Source organism: Anomaloglossus baeobatrachus, chromosome 1 (assembly GCF_048569485.1).
Source record: "Anomaloglossus baeobatrachus isolate aAnoBae1 chromosome 1, aAnoBae1.hap1, whole genome shotgun sequence".
Taxonomy (NCBI): Eukaryota; Metazoa; Chordata; class Amphibia; order Anura; family Aromobatidae; genus Anomaloglossus; species Anomaloglossus baeobatrachus.
The window spans coordinates 267250374-267273240 of record NC_134353.1 but is presented as its reverse complement, the minus strand read 5'-3'; the positions used below and the strand labels follow the sequence as shown (position 1 = coordinate 267273240).

The following is a 22867-nucleotide window of genomic DNA, read 5'->3' as shown; positions in this document are numbered from 1 at the left end:
TACCATCGGCTTGTGATGTCGTAGTGTGCAAAGTACCCCTAAGACTTGGAAAACAAGGACAAGTTCTGCTTCTAAGCATTTGTGAGTATGTCTTCTTATGGGTTGGCAAGAAAAAAAGCAATTGAAATAAAGAGTAAACCATTATGGTAGAGCAGTAATACAATATTATACAGTTTGTATATTCTGGTCAGGCAAAGAAACAAGAAGGGTAATCCATTACAAAACCAATGTATGGTTATCTTTCTGCCCAGCAGTTTATCAAGAACATGTGGATCATCATCATAGATTCCCACTATCTTGGCACTCATGGAATTCCTAACACAGGTGTGTCAGTTTCTTTAAGATATGGCAATTGAACAATATTTATAAGCAGTAAAACAGTCCAATGAGAAACCTAATAAATACTATCAAATAGGTCATAGACAAAAAGGGGAAAATACAGTATTTCAATTTCGTCATAATGAATTCTATCACAATCACCGTATGGATAATATTGTGGAATATACTCCCAGAATTGAACTAATTACTTTGTGCTAAAAACACGTATAGGAGACTTATTCAAGTATAAAAATCTAAATTTTATTTTTGAACAAACATACAATATTTAAAAATTAATTTTCCATATAGTAAATACATGCGGTAACAGGTGGATTCAAGCACACTCACCCCCAGAGAACTAACCAGGTTTAACCCATCACTACTCCATATAGCTAGGTAGCATAATAAATAAATAAACTATGTATAAATGGAGATACACTACAGGATCAATTGATCACTGTATAATGAAAAGCATTCCAAACTTACCCATAGTGTATAGATGGAGGGCCTACGAGTGGTAGTTCAGAGGTGGGTGAGTGAGTAACCTTTTATTCCAGACGCGCGTGTCGCAAATGCTTCATCAGAGGGGTGCAGGCGAGTGGATGTGCCACTCCCCATTTTATATCCACATGTATCGTTGATTATCGGTGATGTGTTTCACGTGTTGTGTCGCTGCTATAGCATGCTCATGCGCGCAGGACGGGAGACCCGGAGCTTGCGTCAGCGCACGGCAGCCCTTACTCCCGAGGCGCACGTCAGACGGAATTCCCTCGGGGATGTCACGCGACATGCGCAAATGCTTTTCATTATACAGTGATCAATTGATCCTGTAGTGTATCTCCATTTATACATAGTTTATTTATTTATTTATTATGCTACCTAGCTAAATGGAGTAGTGATGGGTTAAACCTGGTTAGTTCCCTGGTGGGTGAGTGTGCTTGAATCCACCTGTTACCTCATGTATTTACTATATGGAAAATACATTTTTAAATATTGTGTTTGTTCAAAAATAAAATTTAGATTTTTATACTTGAATAAGTCTCCTACAACAACGAAGGAGAAGCTCTGCGTCACTGAATAGATAGGTGCTCTGAGGTAAAAAACATACAAAGTTCTCCCTTGATTCTCCCTTCATTCTTTTTTTCTTTCTGCTCTTCTCCTACCTTTTACTTCTCCCTCTTGCCATATATCTTTCACTCTCCTTCTTTGCCCTTCCCCCCCCTCCTTCTGTCTTTCTTGTTATCTCCATTCTTTTTATTCTGTTTTCCTATTTCATGGTCGGACGAGCCATTCACTCGGTGGCTCGCACAACCCTCACCTTTGGTGGGAACTTCACTAACAATTAATCAAAGATAAACAACAATCCTTATACTAAATACTTTGACTTATATGACCTCCTTTCGCTAACGATATTTTTGTTCTTGATATGTGTTATGTAACTTAATTCACATATCTCTACCTTGTCTTTGTATCCTTGTCAATTGATTGTAGTGGTGTTGGATATTATTGTACACTGTATTGGAATGTATATGTGATATTGATTTTTGTTATTTCTTACTACTATCAGATAAAAGTCCATGCTGACGAAGGCCCCTGGCCGAAACGTCTTAATTAATTTGTGGACCAAGCACATGCACGTGATAAATTTTGAACAACCTGATCAATAAAGAAACTTTTTTTTGCATATTTATTACTGGATTATTGTCTATTTTTGGGAGTGGTAGTGTGCCGGGGTTATCCTTCCCTTTGAATAAAGGCCCCGTCACACTAAGCAACATCGCTAGCAACATCGCTGGTAACGAACAACTTTTGTGACGTTGCTAGCGATGTTGCTGTGTGTGACATCCAGCAACAACCTGGCCCCTGCTGTGAGGTCGTTGGTTGTTGCTGAATGTCCTGGGCCATTTTTTAGTTGTTGCTGTCCTGCTGTGAAGCACAGATCGCTGTGTGTGACAGCGAGACAGCAACAACTAATGTGCAGTGAGCAGGGAGCCAGCTTCTGCGGAGGCTGGTAACTAATGTAAACATCGGGTAACCAAGAAGCCCTGTCCTTGGTTACCCGATATTTACCTTTGATACCAGCCTCCTCCGCTCTCACTGTCAGTGCCGGCTCCTGCTCTGTGCACATGTAGCTGCAGCACACATCAGGTAATTAACCCGATGTGTGCTGTAACTAGGAGAGCAAGGAGCCAGCACTAAGCAGTGTGCGCTGCTCCCTGCTCTGTGCACATTTAGCTGCAGCACACATCAGGCAATTAACCCGATGTGTGCTGTAACTAGGAGAGCAAGGAGCCAGCGCTCAGTGTGCGCTGCTCCCTGCTCTGTGCACATTTAGCTGCAGCACACATCGGGTTAATTAACCTGATGTGTGCTGTAACTAGGAGACTGGGGGCTGGTCACTGGTTGCTGGTGAGCTCACCAGCAACTCGTGTAGCCACGCTCCAGCGATCCCTGCCAGGTCAGGTTGCTGGTGGGATCGCTGGAGCGTCGCAGTGTGACAGCTCACCAGCAACCTCCTAGCAACTTACCAGCGATCCCTATCGTTGTTGGGATCGCTGGTAAGTTGCTTAGTGTGACTGGACCTTAAGTCTCCTATACGTGTTTTTATCACAAAGTAATTAACCTAATAAATAGTAGGACGTTATTGTATTTCTTATATTGATGATCTAGACCCCTTCAAGACAAGCTTCAGATGTGCCATTTCTTACTCGTAGGAATAGTAAAATGAAAAAGTCACTCTAAATATTTAAAGGGAACCTATGACCATAAAAATGCAATACAATCTGCAGGAAATGTTTATAGAGCAGGGGGAGCGGAGTAGACTGATCTATTTTTTGTGATAAAACATTGAGTATAACTTGTGTTTTTAATCATTTAAATCTCTGAGATTTTCAGTCCAGTGGGCGGTCCTATGAGCCATTGACATGTATGTGAGAATGCTGAGATGCCTGTCAGTCACAGATAGGACAGCCCACTGGACCGAAAAACACAGAAACAGCAAAAGTTTAAATGTTTGAAACAAATTATACTGAGTCTTTTCTCACAAAACTATAGATCAACCTACTCAGCTCTTCCTGTAGATTGGATTGCATTTTCATGGTGACAGTTTCCCTTTAATACAGAGATTTCTTAATTTTGTGTAAAACTGGCCCCCACAGGCCTAATGTAACATGACTCATGCAGTATAAGGCTATGTGCGCACGTTGCGTCGGAGTACCTGCAGTTTATTCTGCACGTTTTCCTTCTCTTGGTTTTTGACCAAATGGCTTTTGATCATTTTTTAGCGCTAAAAATGCATGCGTTTTTACCGCGTTTTTACTGCGTTTTCAGCGCTTTTTACCTGCGTTTTCACCTGCGTTTCTGCAGATGCGTTTTTGAGATCAAGACACTGAGAAATAAAGTTGAATTAGTCAAAAAGAATGAAAAAAGAGAAAAAAAGTATAAAATTAACTTTTAATAAAACTATATGGTAAATTATCATTTTTAATGGGAAAATAGTGGTTATGCACATTTTATCAGAAAAATAGGTGATGTTTCTAATTTTTTAACATTTAAATTTTCGGTTATTGTGTGTGTGTAAAGGAACATTAGAACCCATTATATTTTGTCCAGAAAAGCATGCGTTTTTGGAGCCAAAAACGCAGTGGAAAAGCAGGTAAAAAGCATGAAAAACGCAGGAATTGTGATTTTGGTTGCGTTTTGCCATTTCTCATTGACTCCAATGTTAAGGAAACGCTGCAGAAATGGCAAAAACAACTGACATGCTGCTTCTTTTTCAGCATGGTTTTTGACCACAAATATGCAAATTAAACGCTGCAGAAAAAAAAGCAAAGTGCAGACAGGATTTCTGCTTTTCCCATAGACTTTGCTGGAAAACTAAAACGCATGCGTTTTTGCACAAAAACGCTGCTGCTAAAAACGCTGCAGAAACGCGGTAAAAAACGCAACGTGCGAACATAGCCTTAGGCCTTGTTTTTTATGTTTTTTTTGGTGCAGTTTGTTGCCTAAATCTCAATGGCAATGCTTATGACAGCAAAATCAATGAGAACTCTGAAGTGCTGTGCGCATGTTTCATCTTTTTTCCTTGCAGTTTTGGGTGCAGAAAAAGTCTGCAACATGTCATTTGTTTGTGCATTCCTTTTCCTGCTTTTTTATAGCCTTCCAACCATTGATTTCACAAAAAAACGCATAGCACAAAAAACGACAAAAGCACCAAAAAATGCATTGTGTTTTTTGGAGCATTTTTCTGCCTGAAAGTGAGTTTTTATTGGTGCAGAAAATTTCTAAACCAAAAACTCACCATGCAAACATACCCTAAAACTGTGATTGCCTTCTTAGAGGGATATCATCAGCACGCTCACCCTCTGGGAGAGAACTCATTTGTTCTTGATGATTCATTACTTGGGAAAAGAAAGGAAACTGTTGTGTAATATGGCTGTATTCAAACACAGTATAGAGCCATGTACATCTATTTTTTTGTGATGATGAGAATAACTGGGAAGTTGCACTATATGATAACTGATCAGGAAGCAACACATAAGTGGAGGTTCACTTTAAAGAGTTTTCCACTTCTATAATATTGAGGACCTATCCTTAGTATAATCATCATGATCAGATCAGTGGCAATCCGATATCCAGCACCCACCACATCAACTGTTATGGCTGAATGTAAACGGTACCGAGAACAGAACCCCACAGCTCTGTGTACCGCCCCTGCAGCAGTCGGACTGCTCAGATCCAGAGTTGCCTTGGCTCGAGGGTCTGCAGACCCAGGGGCTCGGGGTCACCCGAAAATGAAAGGGGGCTATTTACAGGGGATTAATGTCCGTGATGCCACCTGTGGTTCGCGGTACGGGGAGTACCGCTGCTGCCAATGGGAGTACCCGGGGGAGATGGAGCGGGGCAGCCAGATGATGTTCCCTCCAACGGGTAGGGGAGGCCCCAGGACTCTGGATGGTGAAGTGTATCAGAGCGTAGTGCAGGTTGCACGCAGGGGAAGGCAGCGTACTCACTCAGCCCGTGTTGTTGTTGATGCGACCATAAAGCAGGCTCTGACACAGTAGTAAACCAAGTCTCTGGGTGCCACTGCCACTTCAGGGGAGCTCGTCCGGGAGTCCGCTCCTGTTGGTATTGCTAATGGTTTGTCACCTGCTTCCATGCACTAGAATTTAGATGTTCTGAGTGACCCCTCAGCCTGAAGCTTTCAGGGTCCAGATCCCTACGGTAAGTTAGAGGAGCTGTGCTCTCGATAGCTGACACTTGGGATCTCAGTGGCCCGCATAAGCTGGAAAGCCCTACCCCCCTCGTTGTGTTGATGACTTCGATTTCTGAGCTCTTGAGGAAAGTTCATAAAGAGACTATCCTCCACAGGTTAATTATCAGGTTGCGTGAAGCTACTCCCTGATCTAGGGTCCAGTACCCCACCTTGCTCAGTACCGGTTTGGTTACTAGATATTCTGGTGCCGACCGTTCTCCCAAACTAAGTCTGGCACCCCTTTCTAATATCAAGGTTTAACTAGCTCTAGGCCCTGGGGATAGCAATAGTCTATTCATACAACCAAAAATCCCCAATATTATGAAAGATAATCTTATTTTTATGAAATAATAAAGACAAATTGATACAATTTAAAAACATATTGGATTTTACAATCTGTGTCCCTGTGTGAACCAGTAATTGGATATATGTTTTTAAATTGTATCAATTTGTCTTTATTATTTCATTGTAAACCCTGGTCTTGATATTCAAGATCAGGGGTTGCCATTTGGTTGGCGTAAGGCAATTGATCTGTGTAATGATGCACAAATGGTGTGATGTATAATTTTTCTACTTGAATAAAAATAAGATTATCTTTCATAATATTGGGGATTTTTGGTTGTATGAATACACCCCTTTCTAATACCCTGCGACTGGGTCTCTGACTCCGCCGGTCCCAGACCACCGTCTGCGACCTAGCCAGTGTCTACCAGGGAGCTCCAACTCCCTCCAGCTCCTCACTTTCTGACGGCTACTTCTCAACTCCAGGGAGCTGCTACTCCCAGGTCCTCACTCTTTGGGAGCTACTACTCAACTAAGTCCCTCCCACCAGTCTGTCTGACCCCTAGGCGGGTGGCCCTGTTCCAGCTAGACCACCCACTGGTGTGCCTGATAGGTGTGGGGTAAGGTGTGACTAGGATTTGAATGCTGATGGAGCAATACCAAAGGTTAGGATCCCAGAACCATGGGGGGTTGAGCTCTGCACCAAAAGAGAGAGGATTGCAGTACCCTGTGACCCCCTACCTAGTTCAGGGCCGTCACATATGTACATGGCTTAGTGGCCAATTCCTGGTACTACAGCTGAAAAGGAGCAGATTTACAGTGCTCTATAAACTCTTTACACTCAGGAACTTAACAGCTGATCAAGGGTGTTGGGTGACAAATCCACCCCAATCTGATAGATAGGTCATGACTTTGATGTGACCTTTTCTTCCTTATTTGGCACAGAATCAAATACCATTCAAAAGTGAAGATATATAATATCAGCGACATGACCAACATCTAGATACACTTACATCCTCAAAGATACACAGCATGTAAGTTAGGGATGACTTGTTTTTAATTAATCCATGTTGTCTCTCAGATATCAAATTGTTCTCCATTACATAATTTTGCATGTCATCTGAAGGTGCTCCTTCCCATATTTTACTTGCCGCTGATGACAAACTTATATGACTGTTGACTCATGACTATTAAGTTCTTCTTAACCACTTCTATCTTAATTAGTCTAGAGTTAATAACTCTATCTTAGTTCTTCTATCCACTTCTTGGATATTAGCATCACGTCAGCCATTGTCCAATCCTGTGACATTGACCCTTTAATATTTAGAAATGGTTTATTGTATTTATCCCAGTGTACATCATTCCGTACTCTTCATTCATTGTCTGTTCAGGTTATCACTCTGGTTTCTGCCTATGTAGAGTACAACAGTCAAGATGAGTTTGTCATCAGCTACGCTCCACATAGCAAGCACCCGAGATGACGACGCTCCCTTCATTTTACTGAAACAGCCTACGACTAACTCATCTTGACTGTTGCACTCTGTATAGTCAGCACTCTGTATAGTCAGCACTCTCTGTGCAGTCCTAAAATGAAACTGCACTTGACAGTGCTGCTCATATAACAGCAGGAGCGGGTGAAGAATTTGGCAACTTTATAGACTTTGGTGGCTGGGTCAATGGCCCCTATGACACCCCAACTCTACACCACTGATTAGCAGACCAGACTTCCTTCTAGCATTCCTGTACCTTCCATTTTATTCCTAACACATTACAGATAATGGTTGGCAAAGGACAGCAGCAGCTACGGTAATTGTTGTATTTCACTATCCCAGTAAAACTATTAACTGAAGACTTATTAATGACCAACATGTACAACGTGATCCATCAACGTCACCATTGCTTTGTGACAAGCAAGCGCACCTTTATAAGTAATGAAATCCAGCACGGCCTCCCACCAGTGAAAATCAGTCTACATTTAGAGAAAGATCTTATGCAGTCTTCTGCTTCATTATGTAGGGAGCTAAAGATATCCCTACGATTGCTGGCTGGTAGGCGGACAGCTCCCACAGAAACCTGCCTAGAATAGCTGTAATGTAATGCATGCATTGTTATGCTTCACTTTAATGCTGGCATATTGTTTCAGGACGATTAATTGCAAAACAAACATGCTTATGTCTTTTTAATGTGGGATTACCATATCTACAGGGAAAATAAGACATTGACTTTGTCAAGGTTTGTAACATACGGAACCTGATATATGGCAATTTCAGAGTACAAGATTAGCTAAGAAAACAAGTAGACGCAGATTTTTATAATTATATTATCTCTAAAGTGGTCACAGAGTTCAGTCTTAAAATATAAGTACAGCAATGATGTGTTCATTGCATGGTCATTTTATTAGAAAAAAAAATTACTCAAAAGAAACTTCTTACCTGGACCTTATGCCTGTCTTTGGTTCCACCTCTTTGACCCTGACTTATTGGAAGAAGGAGGTTCCAGTGATCCTCCTGGATCTCTCTGCTGCATTCGATATTGTGGATCATCAGCTCCTCCTCACTATACTCCGCTCTATCAGGCTCAAGGACACTGTTCTCTCCTGGTTCTCCTCTTACCTCTCTGACCGCTCATTCACTGTATCTTTTGCCGGCTCCTCTTCCTCTCCTCTTCCCCTTACGGTCAGTGTTCCTCAGGGCTCAGTCCTAGGCCCCCTCCTTTTCTCTCTATACACTGCCCCTATTGGACAAACGATCCGCAAATTTGGTTCCCAGTACCATCTCTATGCTGATAACACCCAACTGTACATATCTTCTCCTGACATCACCCCTGGATTATTACAAAACACTACCAATTGTCTGTCCACTGTCTCCAACATCATGTCCTCCCTCTATCTAAAACTGAACCTGTCAAAAACCGAACTTCTCCTGTTTCCTCCCTCCCCTAACCTTCCGAAACCCAATATTGCCATTTCTGTTTGTGGCTCTACCATCATGCCCCAGCAGCACGCCCGCTGTCTTGGGGTCATATTTGACTCCGATCTCTCCTTCACTCCCCATATTTGTTCACTTGCTTGTTTATGTCACTTCCACCTCAAAAATATCTCTAGAATTCGTCCTTTTCTTACCGTCGACTCTGCAAAAACTCTTACTGTCGCTCTTATTCATTCTCGCCTGGATTATTGTAATTCTTTACTACATGGTCTCCCTGTTACTAAACTCTCCCCTCTCCAATCCATTGTGAATGCCGCAGTCAGGATCATTTTCCTCTCCAACCGCTTCACTGATGCCTCTGCTCTGTGCCAGTCATTACACTTGTTGCCTTTCCACTACAGAATCCAACATAAACTTATCACTCTCACTCACAAAGCTCTCCATGGTTCTGCACCACCCTACATCACCTCCCTCATCTCTGTCTATCACCCCACCCGTGCCCTCCGTTCTGCTAATGACCTAAGACTGACATCCTCAACAATTCGAACCTCCCACTCCCGTCTTCAAGATTTCTCACGAGCTGCGCCTATGCTCTGGAACACACTACTAAGAACAATCCAATTAATTCCCAACATCCACACCTTTAAGCGGGCACTAAGAACGCATTTCTTTAGACTAGCCTATCACCTCACTGCCCTGATCTCATCTAGTCCCTTTCTGCCCTTCATAAAATTTACTTCCAATTCTTGTCCCCTGTATTTTCTGGTTCCTTCATCTTCATGTACTTTTTTTACACTCTATACCTGTATAAATTCTGGCTGGCGACCGGTCAACGCAGCTGGTTTTGAATCCCCTATTAAATCAATGGCTGGACCATATATGACAAGCTTTTCTCCCCCCATTCACCTTTTGTGCCTCCCCTATTACCTCATAGACTGTAAGCTTATGAGCAGGGCCATCACTTCTCTTGGCATTTGAATTTTGTTATTTTGTACTGTCTCATATTGTCTGTACATGTCCCCTCTGAATTGTAAAGCGCTGTGAAATATGTTGGCGCTATAGAAATAAAACTTATTATTATTATTATCCTTGTTCTCTAATTTGTAACCACCACAGTCCCTATACAAAGAGTAGAGAGAGTCCCTGCAAAAGAACACTATATGGGCACTTTGCAATCAACTAGCTCATCACAATGCTTTGGAGGTAGAAGCAAGTCCCCTTACCTCTGTGGCCTCTGTACAGATTGCACCAGTGGTGAGTCTGCCCATGTCTATACAGATCACTGTATAGGTGACCTTCAGTTTACCATTTTGTATTACTAGTTTTGACTTAATAAAATGGTATAACATGCTATGCTGGCCATAAAAGCAGCAGAAAGTATATGAAATATAACCTAATGCAAATGAGGCCAAAGCATTGGTCTGTTCATATTAAATTATGATCTGATATGGGTTTTCTTAAAGACATTTGAATGGTGCTTCAAACATGCAGTTTTCATCTTCATCTGCCTGCTTGGTTTTGGTTCTGTGGCTTCTGGTGTGGCTTCTGCTTTGCTTGTTTGGCTATGTTCATACAGGACATTTTTGCATCGTTTTTTTCCTGACCAAAACCTGACCTTGTGGCAGGATGTCTTCCGGGAGTCATCTGCGGTTTTGGTGTGTTTTTTGTGGTGTTTTTACAGTGTTTTTTTTTTGTGATGTCAAGACCTGCAAGGTTTCAAGAGTACCTGAATGCTGGACCAGGACAGTATTGACCTGGATCCGGCACTCAGGTAGTAAAAAAAAAAGAGTTACAAAGAAGAAAAAATGTAAAGCAAGTGCACTATACTTACCGGTCTTATCGGTTATGGGCTCCTTCCAGGTATGACATCATTCAAGAGGCCCCTATCACATGGGGTCAGGGGGGCAAAGCATGATTGTAGTGGAAGGGAGAAAACATCAACTCACTAACCAAACCGTTCACACTCACAAACCAAGCTGATCACGCCCACTAACCTGAAGGAAGTCAATACATTCTAGGATCATCCGTACCTGCTCCCGTGGCCCCTCCTACTTCCGCTGCTGCTCATTAGCCTCATGCATATTCACTGCCCCCCACTGGAGTCTGTGGGTCTATCGTACAGTAAAAAATAAATAAATAAATTTAAAAAAATGACGTAGAGTCCCTACATATTAAGATACCCAGCACAGTTAAAGCCTACAGCTACAGGCTGCAGCCCCCAGCTGTGGGCTTTATCTAGGCTGGGTATCAAAATAAGAGGGAACCCATGCTGTTTTTTTATTATTTAAATAAAAAAATAAAAAAAGAAACATCATACGGTCCCCCTCAATATTGATACCCAGCCAAGATAAAGCCCACAGCTGGGGGCTGATATTCTCAGGCTGGAGAGACCCAGCCTGAAAATATAAGCCTGCAGCCGCCCAGGATTGTTGCATCCATTAGATGCGACAATCCCAGCACTTTACCCGGCTCTTCCCGAATTGCCCTGGTGCGGTGGCAATCTAGGTAATAAGGGGTTAATCGCAGCTCATAGCTGCGACTAAGCCCTAGATTGGTAATGGCAGGCATCTATGAGACACCCCCGTCACCAATCTGTAATAAGTGACAAGAAATAAACACAAACACAGAAAAAATCCTTTATTTGAAATTAAATACAAAAAGCCCCATCTTTCACCACTTTATTAACCCCATAATCACCACTGCAGGTCTGACGTAATCCACACGAGGTCAAACGGTGATTCAGCTCTGCTACATCTGAAGATCACAGTGAGCGCCATAGAACAGGACTGCACACTGTGAGCTCCAGAGAATGAATGAGCCACACGATCAGCGGTCACTTCACTCAAGTGATTTTCGGTCGCAGCTGGCAGTAACAGTGACCGAAAATACCCTGTGAGCGGCTCACTCATTCTCTACTCTAGATCCGCAGACCAGGTCTGTGATTGGATGCAGTCAGATGCTGGCGGCGTGTCTGAGTGCAACCAATCACAGATGAAAGCAGTGAATGCGTAATGAGCAGGTAAATGGAGGAGCCACGGGAGTGTACAGCTGCGCCGGGGATTTGGTAAATATACCGCGCCTGCTCCAATCCCCCTATCCCCACCACCATTTAAGTGTCGGCCAGATAACTTGGATCAATTCCGGGTTTTTTATTAATCCGCTTAGAGCCGCCGATCCAGGGTATCTGTGAGTCCATCTGTTACTAGGGTGAAAACCATAGCACAACCGCTGAAAAGAATTGACATGCTTATTCTTTTCAGAATCCAGCAAAACTGGAGGCATTTCACAAAACCGTCAGAAAAAAATCCTGACGTGTTTGTGTGTGTGTGCATGTATAGCACCCATGGGTCATGGGGCTAGTCAGGCATGGGTCTCGTACCTGCTTTACTCGTCACCGGGCCGGTGCCGTGGTCTGGGATGTTGCGGTGGCCTGCCCGACTTCGTGCCCCGAGGTGTACACCAATAAGGAGGGAGGATGATGGGGGTTGTAGTAGGATGATTGTCGTGACGCCACCTGTGGTACGCGGCCAGAGATTAGCCGTCGCTGCTGTCGCTGTCCTCCGGGGCAGATGGTAATAGCAGCCAAAGATGGTATCGCTCCCCACAGGTGGAGCGGGTACCGGGAGGGATGAGGAGGGGAGTAGTGATGGCAAAGGCCTTTGGCACCAAGGTGCGGGGCAGCAGCGCTGGTAATAAGAGTCCGAGTTAGATGCTGGCGTTCCAGGTGTCTTTACTCAATCTTAGTGCTGCTCGCCCGGGTGTTACTGGTCACTCGCTGTGATGTGCCCCGTCGACCTCAGCTAAGTTAGAAGATATCACCAGTGTTTGAAAGAAGTCCTTTTTCAGAGTTGCCCTTGAAGCCATGAGAAACCTGGGCTGAGAGCTCCGCTCCAAGCTGCAGGCCCCGTGAAGAGAAGAGAAGAAATTAGTGATTGTGTCGTGTCAAGAACTGGTGTCCCGGGTCAACTAACTCAAGAATGTGTGAGTTGCTTCTCCTTCTACCCCAAGTGGAACCCACCACCCCAGGTGGCTGGCTTCAGTGACCGGGGAAGTCCCATGCATCGTGATGGCCACCCCCCTATCTACCCTGAGCCAACCCCCCCTTTGAGAAGGCTCCTAAGCTGTATGTTAAGTGTGAATGTGGAACACCGGTGATTAACCCCCGCCTTACTCGAGGTGAATATCGCACCTTAAATAAGGTGCAATATTTTGTGAATACTGGAGCCTCAGGGGCGCCACACATGAGACTACAGAAATCTGAGACTTTGCTGGGACTGTAAAAAGCAGTGTTTTATTAGCGTGGATTTGCATAACATCAAGGCAAATCTGCAGCTTAAAAACGCTGCAAAAACGCCCAGTGTGAACATAGCCTTTATCTGCCATCTAGCATAGAATTTTTTCCCGATTTTTACAGTTCTACCTGCCTTTTAGCTTACTGTTCCAACCTCTGTGTCGGTGTGTCATCACTGACCTGTCACTTTGTGAATTCATCTCACCAGGTGGGCGCTAACAGTTTAGTTTGTATTAAGTCTAGGGATTCAAATATCCAGGCTGTACTAAAGGCCACTTTACATGCAGCGACATCGCAAGCGATGTCACTGCCGATTGCACCCGCCCCCCTCGTTTGTTCGTCACGGGCAAATCGCTGCCCATGGCGCATAATATCACTAATACCCGTCACACGGACTTACCTTCCCTGCGACGTCGCTGTGGCCGGCGAACTGCCTCTTTTCTAAGTAGGTGGTTCGTGCGGCATCACAGCGACGTCACACGGCAGGTGTCCAATAGAAGCGGAGGGGCGGAGAGCAGCCGCATGAAAGACACGCCAACCTCGTTGCCGGAGGACGCTGATACGGTGCTGTTCGTCGTTCCTGGGGTGTCACACGTAGCGGTGTGTGCTGCCTCAGGAACGCCGAACAACCTGCGTTCAAAAGCAGCAACGATATTTGGGATTAGAATGACGTATCAACGATTAGGTGAGTATTTTTGATCGTTAGCGGTCGCTCGTACGTTTCTCATGCAACGTCGTTGCGTGTAAAGCCCCCTTAAGTGTATTTACCAAAATAAGCATATCTCGCAGCCATTCTGGATCCATGAGGACTATACCGGATTTGGGGAGGTTTCCCATTGTCTTGGGAGGTCTAGAGTATGTCCCGACTTATTGGCGGCATCTATGTCCTCAGAACATACAGTAGATAAAGCTGAGTATAACAGTAAAGCAAGAACCTGAAGGATCCACCATCCCCTGTTCAGTCTAAGAAAAGACTGAAGGTCCTACCATGAACTTTTTAGGTTACGACATCTTCAAGTCACATGACCGGCAGCGGAGAAGAGGAGCAGGACATAGGCAAGGTGTGTATAAGCAGTATATAGTGTGTGTATACATTATATAATGTGTATGTTTTATGTATACAATATATAATATGTGTATATACACAGTATATACAGTCATATGAAAAAGTTTGGGCACCCCTGTTAATGTTAACCTTTTTTCTTTAAAACAATTCCAGTTCAGTTAAGCTTGATGGTCGCCGAGCATGGACAGCACGCTTCAAATCATCGCACAGATGTTCAATGATATTCAGGTCTGGGGAATGGGATGGCCATTCCAGAACATTGTAATTGTTCCTCTGCATGAATGCCTGAGTAGTTTTGAAGCGGTGTTTTAGATCATTGTCTTGCTGAAATATCCATCCCCTGCGTAACTTCAACTTCATCACTGATTCTTGCACATTATTGTCAAGAATCTGCTGATACTGAGTTGAATCCATGCGACCCTCAACTTTAACAAGATTCCCGGTGCCGGCATTGGCCACACAGCCCCAAAGCATGATGGAACCTCCACCAAATTTTACTGTGGGTAGCAAGTGCTTTTCTTGGAATGCCGTGTTTTTTTGCCTCCATGCATAACGCCTTTTTGTATGACCAAACAACTCAATCTCTGTTTCATCAGTCCACAGGACCTTCTTCCAAAATGTAACTGGCTTGTCCAAATGTGCTTTTGCATGGCTCAGGCGACTCTATTTGTGGCGTGCTTGCAGAAACGGCTTCTTTCGCATTACTCTCCCATACAGCTTCTCCTTGTGCAAAGTGTGCTATATTGTTGACCGATGCACATTGACACCATCTGCAGCAAGATGATGCTGCAGGTCTTTGGAGGTGGTCTGTGGATTGTCCTTGACTGTTCTCATCATTCTTCTTCTCTGCCTTTCTGATATTTTTCTTGGCCTGCCACTTCTGGGTTTAACAACAACTGTACCTGTGTTATTCCATTTCCTTACTATGTTCCTCACAGTGGAAACTGACAGTTTAAATCTCTGAGACAACTTTTTGTATCCTTCCCCTGAACAACTATGTTGAATAATCTTTGTTTTCAGATCATTTGAGAGTTGTTTTGAGGAGCCCATGATGCCACTCTTCATAGGAGATTCAAATAGGAGAACAACTTGCAAGTGGCCACCTTAAATACCTTTTCTCATGATTGGATACACCTGCCTATGAAGTTCAAGGCTCAATGAGGTTAGAAAACCAATTTAGTGCTTCAGTAAGTCAGTAAAAAGTAGTTAGGAGTATTCAAATCAAGAAATTGATAAGGGTGCCCATACTTTTGCACCGGTCAAATTTTGTTTAAATGCAGATTGCACATTTTCTGTTAGTACAATAAACCTCATTTCAATCCAAAATCAGTTATTAGATATATGAAACTGAAATAGCTATTGCAAAAAGCCAAATTGTTATAAAGAAAAAAGGTTAACATTAATAGGGATGCCCAAACTTTTTCATGACTGTATTGTGTATGTATGCAGTGTAGAGTGTTTGTGTGTGTATACAGTCTATAGTGTGTGTTTGTATACTGTATATTGTGTGGTTGTATGTATGCATGTCTTCCAATTTCTACATAAGAGAAAGAGGGTCAAATTATGCAATGCACTTAGTTTAAGGTGCAATTTTTTTTACCATGCCCAGTAGAACACCCGTAAGCCATTTAACACTTCTTTCTATCATGGCTGGAGGAGATGTTAGAGGGAGCACTGTGGCATGGTGGGACATTCAGCAACCAACCTGGGACAGAAAAATACAGACCGAAATCAGAGACTGTCCTGCTGTATCTATTGGAACCTACTAATTTTATTTTGTTCATTCATTCATAGTTGTAGCAGTCATAGCTCTTTCATTTTTATATATGCGTCACTATATTAGGTCTTGCTTTTTTGCGAGACGAACTGCAGTTCCATTTTGCCAAACACATTTGTAAGGACCGTGTGTTACGGGGGGCTGTCTGATAATAACCTAAAGGAGTATCAGACAGTCAGGGTCCACCGTGCAAAGACTTTGCTGCAGACTATGGCAGAGAGCAATACCTCTGTTAACTCACAGAAGGATATAATAAGTAAGTAAAGCAATTCCTCCCTTACTTGGAGGGTGTGTGGAATGATCTCTGTTAATAATCACAGAGACAAAGGCAATGTGTGCGAAATGGCACCTACCCAGGTCCGCTCTTCTAGTGGTGCAAAAGAGACGAACAGCAGCGTAAGCCGCACAAAGCTCCTACCTGCGTTCGCTCCACTAGTGTGCGAGGACACGAACCACTAGATATGGCACCTGCCTAGGTCCGCTCTTCTAGTGGTGCAAAAGAGACGAACAGCAGCGTAAGCCGCACAAAGCTCCTACCTCTGTTCGCTCCCCTAGTGTGCGAGGATACGAACAACTGCCAGACGCAGTATAAGGAACGTTACCCTAGCGGCAACGTCCACCTACGAGTCGAATCACAAGGCCCAGCCAGACCATGTGCCTCAGGCACCTGCCTATGTCCGCTCCCCTAAGAGGTAAGGATACGGACAGCAGCCGAAGCTGTAAGGTATAAAAACGCTACCCTGCCGGTAGCGCTCACCTAGCATAGACAGAGGAATGCCTAGAGGAACGTGCACAGGGCGTCTACCCTCATGCATGAACCAAGAGGACTGAGCGCCATGCGGCGTGTGTCAGGGTCTTATATAGACTCTGTGCCTCATCCAAGATGGAGGACGCCAGAGCCAATCCGCTGCCAGAACGACAAGAGTGACGTCATGCTGGCCTATCACCGAGCAAGGCGTCACAAGCACATGACCAGCGACCAATCGGCATAGAAGGTGTCAGAGACATGTGACCTCGTGTCAGCGATGATGTCACCCGCACATGTGCAATGGCTCCAAGATAGGACTTAGTCTCCAGCGCTCGCACATGTGCAGTAGCAAGAAATCTGGACTTAGTCTCCAGCGCTCGCACATGTGCATAGCAAGAAATCTGGACATAGTCTCCAGTGCTCGCAGCAACCGTAACACCGTGTTTGTACATCACGTAAATGCGGCATTTTTTATTTTGCTTTTTATCTGCATGTTCTCTGCAGGTGCCGCACCAAACTACGCACTAACAATAATCTCTGGTTTTGTATTTTTGTTGCATTTTTTCAACCGTTTCCCCCCTTATTTCATGTTTTTAGAGTACAGATTTGAAGCAGCATTTTAATGTTTTTTTATAGTACAGAAAAGCTTTGAATATGCACTTAAAAAAAGCAACTTTGTTTTGATACTGGCTTTTTTTAATATGCTTTTTTTTTTCAAGCTCCGTAAAGAAGCCTACAGTTAGGTCCAGAAATATTTGGACAGTGACACAATTTCCGCGAGTTGGGCTCTGCATGCCACCACATTGGATTTGAAATGAAATCTCTACAACAGAATTCAAGTGCAGATTGTAACGTTTAATTTGAAGGTTTGAACAAAAATATCTGATAGAAATTGTAGGAATTGTACACATTTCTTTACAAACACTCCACATTTTAGGAGGTCAAAAGTAATTGGACAAATAAACCAAACCCAAACAAAATATTTTTATTTTCAATATTTTGTTGCAAATCCTTTGGAGGCAGTTACTGCCTTAAGTCTGGAACCCATGGACATCACCAAACGCTGGGTTTCCTCCTTCTTAATGCTTTGCCAGGCCTTTACAGCCGCAGCCTTCAGGTCTTGCTTGTTTGTGGGTCATCCGTCTTAAGTCTGGATTTGAGCAAGTGAAATGCATGCTCAATTGGGTTAAGATCTGGTGATTGACTTGGCCATTGCAGAATGTTCCACTTTTTTGCACTCATGAACTCCTGGGTAGCTTTGGCTGTATGCTTGGGGTCATTGTCCATCTGTACTATGAAGCGCCGTCCGATCAACTTTGCGGTATTTGGCTGAATCTGGGCTGAAAGTATATCCCGGTACACTTCAGAATTCATCCGGCTACTCTTGTCTGCTGTTATGTCATCAATAAACACAAGTGACCCAGTGCCATTGAAAGCCATGCATGCCCATGCCATCACGTTGCCTCCACCATGTTTTACAGAGGATGTGGTGTGCCTTGGATCATGTGCCGTTCCCTTTCTTCTCCAAACTTTTTTCTTCCCATGATTCTGGTACAGGTTGATCTTTGTCTCATCTGTCCATAGAATACTTTTCCAGAACTGAGCTGGCTTCATGAGGTGTTTTTCAGCAAATTTAACGCTGGCCTGTCTATTTTTGGAATTGATGAATGGTTTGCATCTAGATGTGAACCCTTTGTATTTACTTTCATGGAGTCTTCTCTTTACTGTTGACTTAGAGACAGATACACCTACTTCACTGAGAGTGTTCTGGACTTCAGTTGATGTTGTGAATGGGTTCTTCTTCACCAAAGAAAGTATGCGGCGATCATCCACCACTGTTGTCATCCGTGGACGCCCAGGACTTTTTGAGTTCCCAAGCTCACCAGTCAATTCCTTTTTTCTCAGAATGTACCCGACTGTTGATTTTGCTACTCCAAGCATGTCTGCTATCTCTCTGATGGATTTTTTCTTTTTTTCAGCCTCAGGATGTTCTGCTTCACCTCAATTGAGAGTTCCTTAGACCGCATGTTGTCTGGTCACAGCAACAACTTCCAAATGCAAAACCACACACCTGTAATCAACCCCAGACCTTTTAACTACTTCATTGATTACAGGTTAACGAGGGAGACGCCTTCAGAGTTAATTGCAGCCCTTAGAGTCCCTTGTCCAATTACTTTTGGTCCCTTGAAAAAGAGGAGGCTATGCATTACAGAGCTATGATTCCTAAACCCTTTCTCCGATTTGGATGTGAAAACTCTCATATTGCAGCTGGGAGTGTGCACTTTCAGCCCATATTATATATATAATTGTATTTCTGAACATGTTTTTGTAAACAGCTAAAATAACAAAACTTGTGTCACTGTCCAAATATTTCTGGCCCTGACTGTATAAAGAAAGTAACGGAACTACACAGTTCAACAGCGTCTTTGGACTCACAGAGGGTAGTTTTCATGAAATCACATCCACTTTGCATTTAAAGATAAAAGCAGCAGACATTCTGTAATAATGTAAAAAAAAAAAAAAATAAAATACAGCAATAAAACACAGAATTTACATTACATAAACATGGCCTAATTGTCCGAGCGAAATGGGTGTGACTTCTTTAAAACTTCTGTCCACTGTATGTATGTTAAACTGTGTAGTTTTGGTACTTATTGTCTCTATAGGCTTCTATGGGCAGACTGTAAAAAATGCAGTTATATTTTTAAGTGTAGAATCAAAACTTTTCAGTGCTCTAAAGAAAAACATTACCATTAAAACATTGCTTAAAATCTGCACAAAAAACACATAAAATAATGGGGGAAAAATCAAAAAATATTTTTATTGTGTAGTCTGGTATAAACATCATCAGATAAGGCCCCTTTCACACATCATTTTTTTGCCGTCAGTTACAATCCGTTTTCTCAACGGATCGCAGATTATGGCAAAACTGAGGCAACGGATCCGTTTTTCGACAGATCCGACTAGCTGGGGGCAAATACTGAACATGCTCAGCTATAAAAAATGGAATCCGTCACCGGATTCCGCGATTTGACAGTTGAGGACGGATCCTGCACCCATAGGCTTCCATTCTACCAAACGTCTTTTCGACGTACACAAAAAACGTTACTATGGATGTTGTCTCCATCCGACGGACAAATATTTTTCAACAGATCTGTTGAATGACGGATGAAACGTGAGGCCATCCGTCACAATCCGTTGCTAATACAAGTCAATGAGAAAAAACGGATCCAGCGGCATCAGCCGCTGGATCTGTTTTTTTCAAAATTCGACGGGAAGTGACTGATGGCAAAAAACTGATGTGTGAAAAGAGCCTAATATGCAGCAGAAAAAATGCAGTATATATAGTGACAATAAAAACAGTAAGGGCCGCTTTACACACTGCGATCTCGCTAGCGAGATCGCTAGCGTGCGTACCCGCCCCCATCGTTTGTGCGTCACAGGCAAATTGCTGCCCATGGCGCACAAAATCGCGCGGACCCGTCACACTACTTACCTGCTTTAAGACGTCACTGTGACCGGCGAACTGCCTCCTTTCTAAGGGGGAGGTTCATGCGGCGTCACAGCGATGTCACTAAGCGGCCGCCCGATAGAAGCGGAGGGGGAGAGATGAGCGGGCCGAACATCCCGCCCACCTCCTTCCTTCCTCATTGCCGGCGGCCGCAGGTAAGGTGAGGTTCCTCGTTCCTGCGGTGTCACACATAGTGATGTGTGCTGTCGCAGAAATGACTAACAACATCGTACCTGCAGCAGCAACGATAATTGGGAATAGGGGGGCATGTCACCGATTATCGATTTTGAACGTTTTTGCCACGATTCAAAATCGCTCATAAGTGTCACACGCAATGATATCGCTAAAGCGGCCAGATGTGCGTCACAAATTCCGTGACCCCCAACGACATAGTTTTAGCGATGTCGTAGCGTGTAAAGCGGCCTTTACAGTGTTTCGAACTTTTGACTTTCAGACTCCATATCTCACCATCCACTATAGCTTTGAGCGTGAGACTGCCTTCATTTTATAGACAATCATCTTGGTGATCTCATACATAAATTTGACATGCAACTATTTAGCATATGATTAATTATGCAGATTCTTGTCATGCTACGTCATTGTTATTGTTTTTCCTCTGGTGTTTAATCATTTTTTTTCTTCCTGTGTACTACAAATTGTAACCTGTTCTCACATTCCCTAATGGCACATTGTATTAATAAGTTGATTCCTAAGAAAAAGATCACTGGTTTGAATTGAGGAGCAGCCATGAAGAAGATTTTCTAAAAGATAAATAGCATCATCCAGCTCATCGATAGTGGTCTCTTGACAGTTGGAAGAATACAAAATGAAGTCCATCCATTCAAAAGCCAAGAGGTGGACGTCCAGACAAAATATTGGAGTCAGCAAGTAGGCTCATCAGAAGGTCTGTCAGCTCTGGCTTGACAAAAACGAAAGTGGAGGTGGCTCATATGTTTCGTAATAGCGAGATCACAGACGTGCAAGCAAGCACCTTGCAACACACATTACACAAGTCTGGAATGGTGGCCCAAAAAACGGTGAAGCCTCGACTTCATTATCTTCATAACAAGTATCGGTTCGAGTTTGCAAAGTACGAAAAGTGTACAGTAGAAGATTGGAAACAAGTGATTTGGAGCAATGAGACAAAAGTCAATAGGCTAGGCTCTAATGGGTGCAAATGGGTCTGAAATAACCAAGAGAAAAAGGGGCTAATGGATCGAGAAATTGAAAGAACTGTCAAATTCGGTGTAGGAAGCCTGATAATATGGCGTTATTGCACAGCCAAAGGCGTCAGATACTTGACCAGGATCTATGGTGGTCTCAATTCTGATCTATATGTGAGTATCCTACAAGAGAAATTAAAATTTCAGAGGAAAATAGCAATGCAGTGACATCACAAGGATCTGCATAACTAGTCATATGCTAAATAGTTTCATTTCAAATTCGTGTATGAGTAAATAGTTTCATTTCAAATGCATGTATGAGATAGCCAAGATGAAGGTAGTCTAACACTCTATAAAATGGTGGTAGTCTCACACTCAAAGCTGCAGTGGATGGTGGGATATGGTGCCTGAAAGTTAAAAGTACAAAACATTGTTACACTTTTGCTTGTCAATGTATTCTAAGTGTGACAAAACCACAATGTTACATTTGTATTACATTTTTTTTTTGCTTAAAAGAGAAAAAATATTAACCACTGCATTTTTTTCATGCCATTTACCAATCACCATAAATGTGTTCATGGTATTGAACAGTTTGTTTTGGTTAAAGACTTAACAAATATATCTGTTATTGGCTGATTTGTAATGTTTACTTCTTTTATAAGAGCATTAAATGTCAATAGTGTAATTGCTTTTCATTACCTTTTAGTAATTTTATAGAAAAAAAAAAACATTTTTATTTTATCCCTAGAATTTGTTGGTATATAGAGATGTAGCACTACATACTGGTACAATGTGCCTGTAAAGAAGAAGAACACAATGCACATTGAAGAACATAAAATACATAGCTATTACTGCTGCCTCCAATGCTGAAAGTTTGAATTCTGGAGAAAACTACAAGGAAAGAGAAGAATAAGTGTGGATGACGTAGGCGCATCATGTACCACGGCTTCAGAAGATGAAGGACGAAGATGGCCGAAAGAGGAGGCGCCGGCACCAGAGAACGGAGACGCCCATCTGACTAGACTCCACCGCAGAGCGACCATTAGGTGAGTATTATAAAGTCTTTTATACATTCTACACAGCCACCTGGGCTCTTATATACAGCATGTTAGAATGCTGTATATAAGAGCCCACTGGTGCTGGCCGCGGCTTAGAGGCCAAAAAATTGGTGACAGGTTCCCTTTAAATGAATGCATGTACAAAGAAAGCACAGACAAATTCCAGCCCTTCCCTTGAGTTGGCTCAACTACTTAGGAATGAATTCAGTAATGTACGCAGCAAAGCCCTCATGGCAGGAGACACAAGATCAATGTCACCGACATAGAGTGGAAACTTCGACTTAGCCCTTGATAACATCTCCAAATGGGGACTGTTTCACTAGATCAGAGACAGTTCTGAGTTGTGTGTTGTATCAAAGCAGTATGTTTGTATTTGGGTATTGATATAGCCGAATGCAGTGGCGTACCGTCAATAGAGGCAGACCACGCCACTGCTGTGGGGCCTGTGAGCTGGAGGCAGGAGGGGGGGGCC

At 43.1% G+C, this 22867-nt stretch overlaps 1 protein-coding gene across 2 annotated transcripts in view; it reads left to right on the top strand.

Moving 5' to 3' along the window:
* ARSJ (arylsulfatase family member J) overlaps window positions 1-22867 on the top strand; it is a 201829-nt gene that overhangs the window by 107199 nt on the left and 71763 nt on the right. Inside the window, exon 1 of one of the 2 annotated variants that reach the window (XM_075350026.1) lies at window positions 15241-15300. The exons of the other annotated variant lie outside the window; for it this stretch is intronic. Within the exon in view, the coding sequence (XP_075206141.1) occupies window positions 15296-15300 (5 nt within the window). The 5' untranslated portion in view covers window positions 15241-15295. Of the gene's footprint in view, window positions 1-15240; window positions 15301-22867 lie in introns of those variants that run through there. 2 annotated transcript variants of the gene reach the window in all.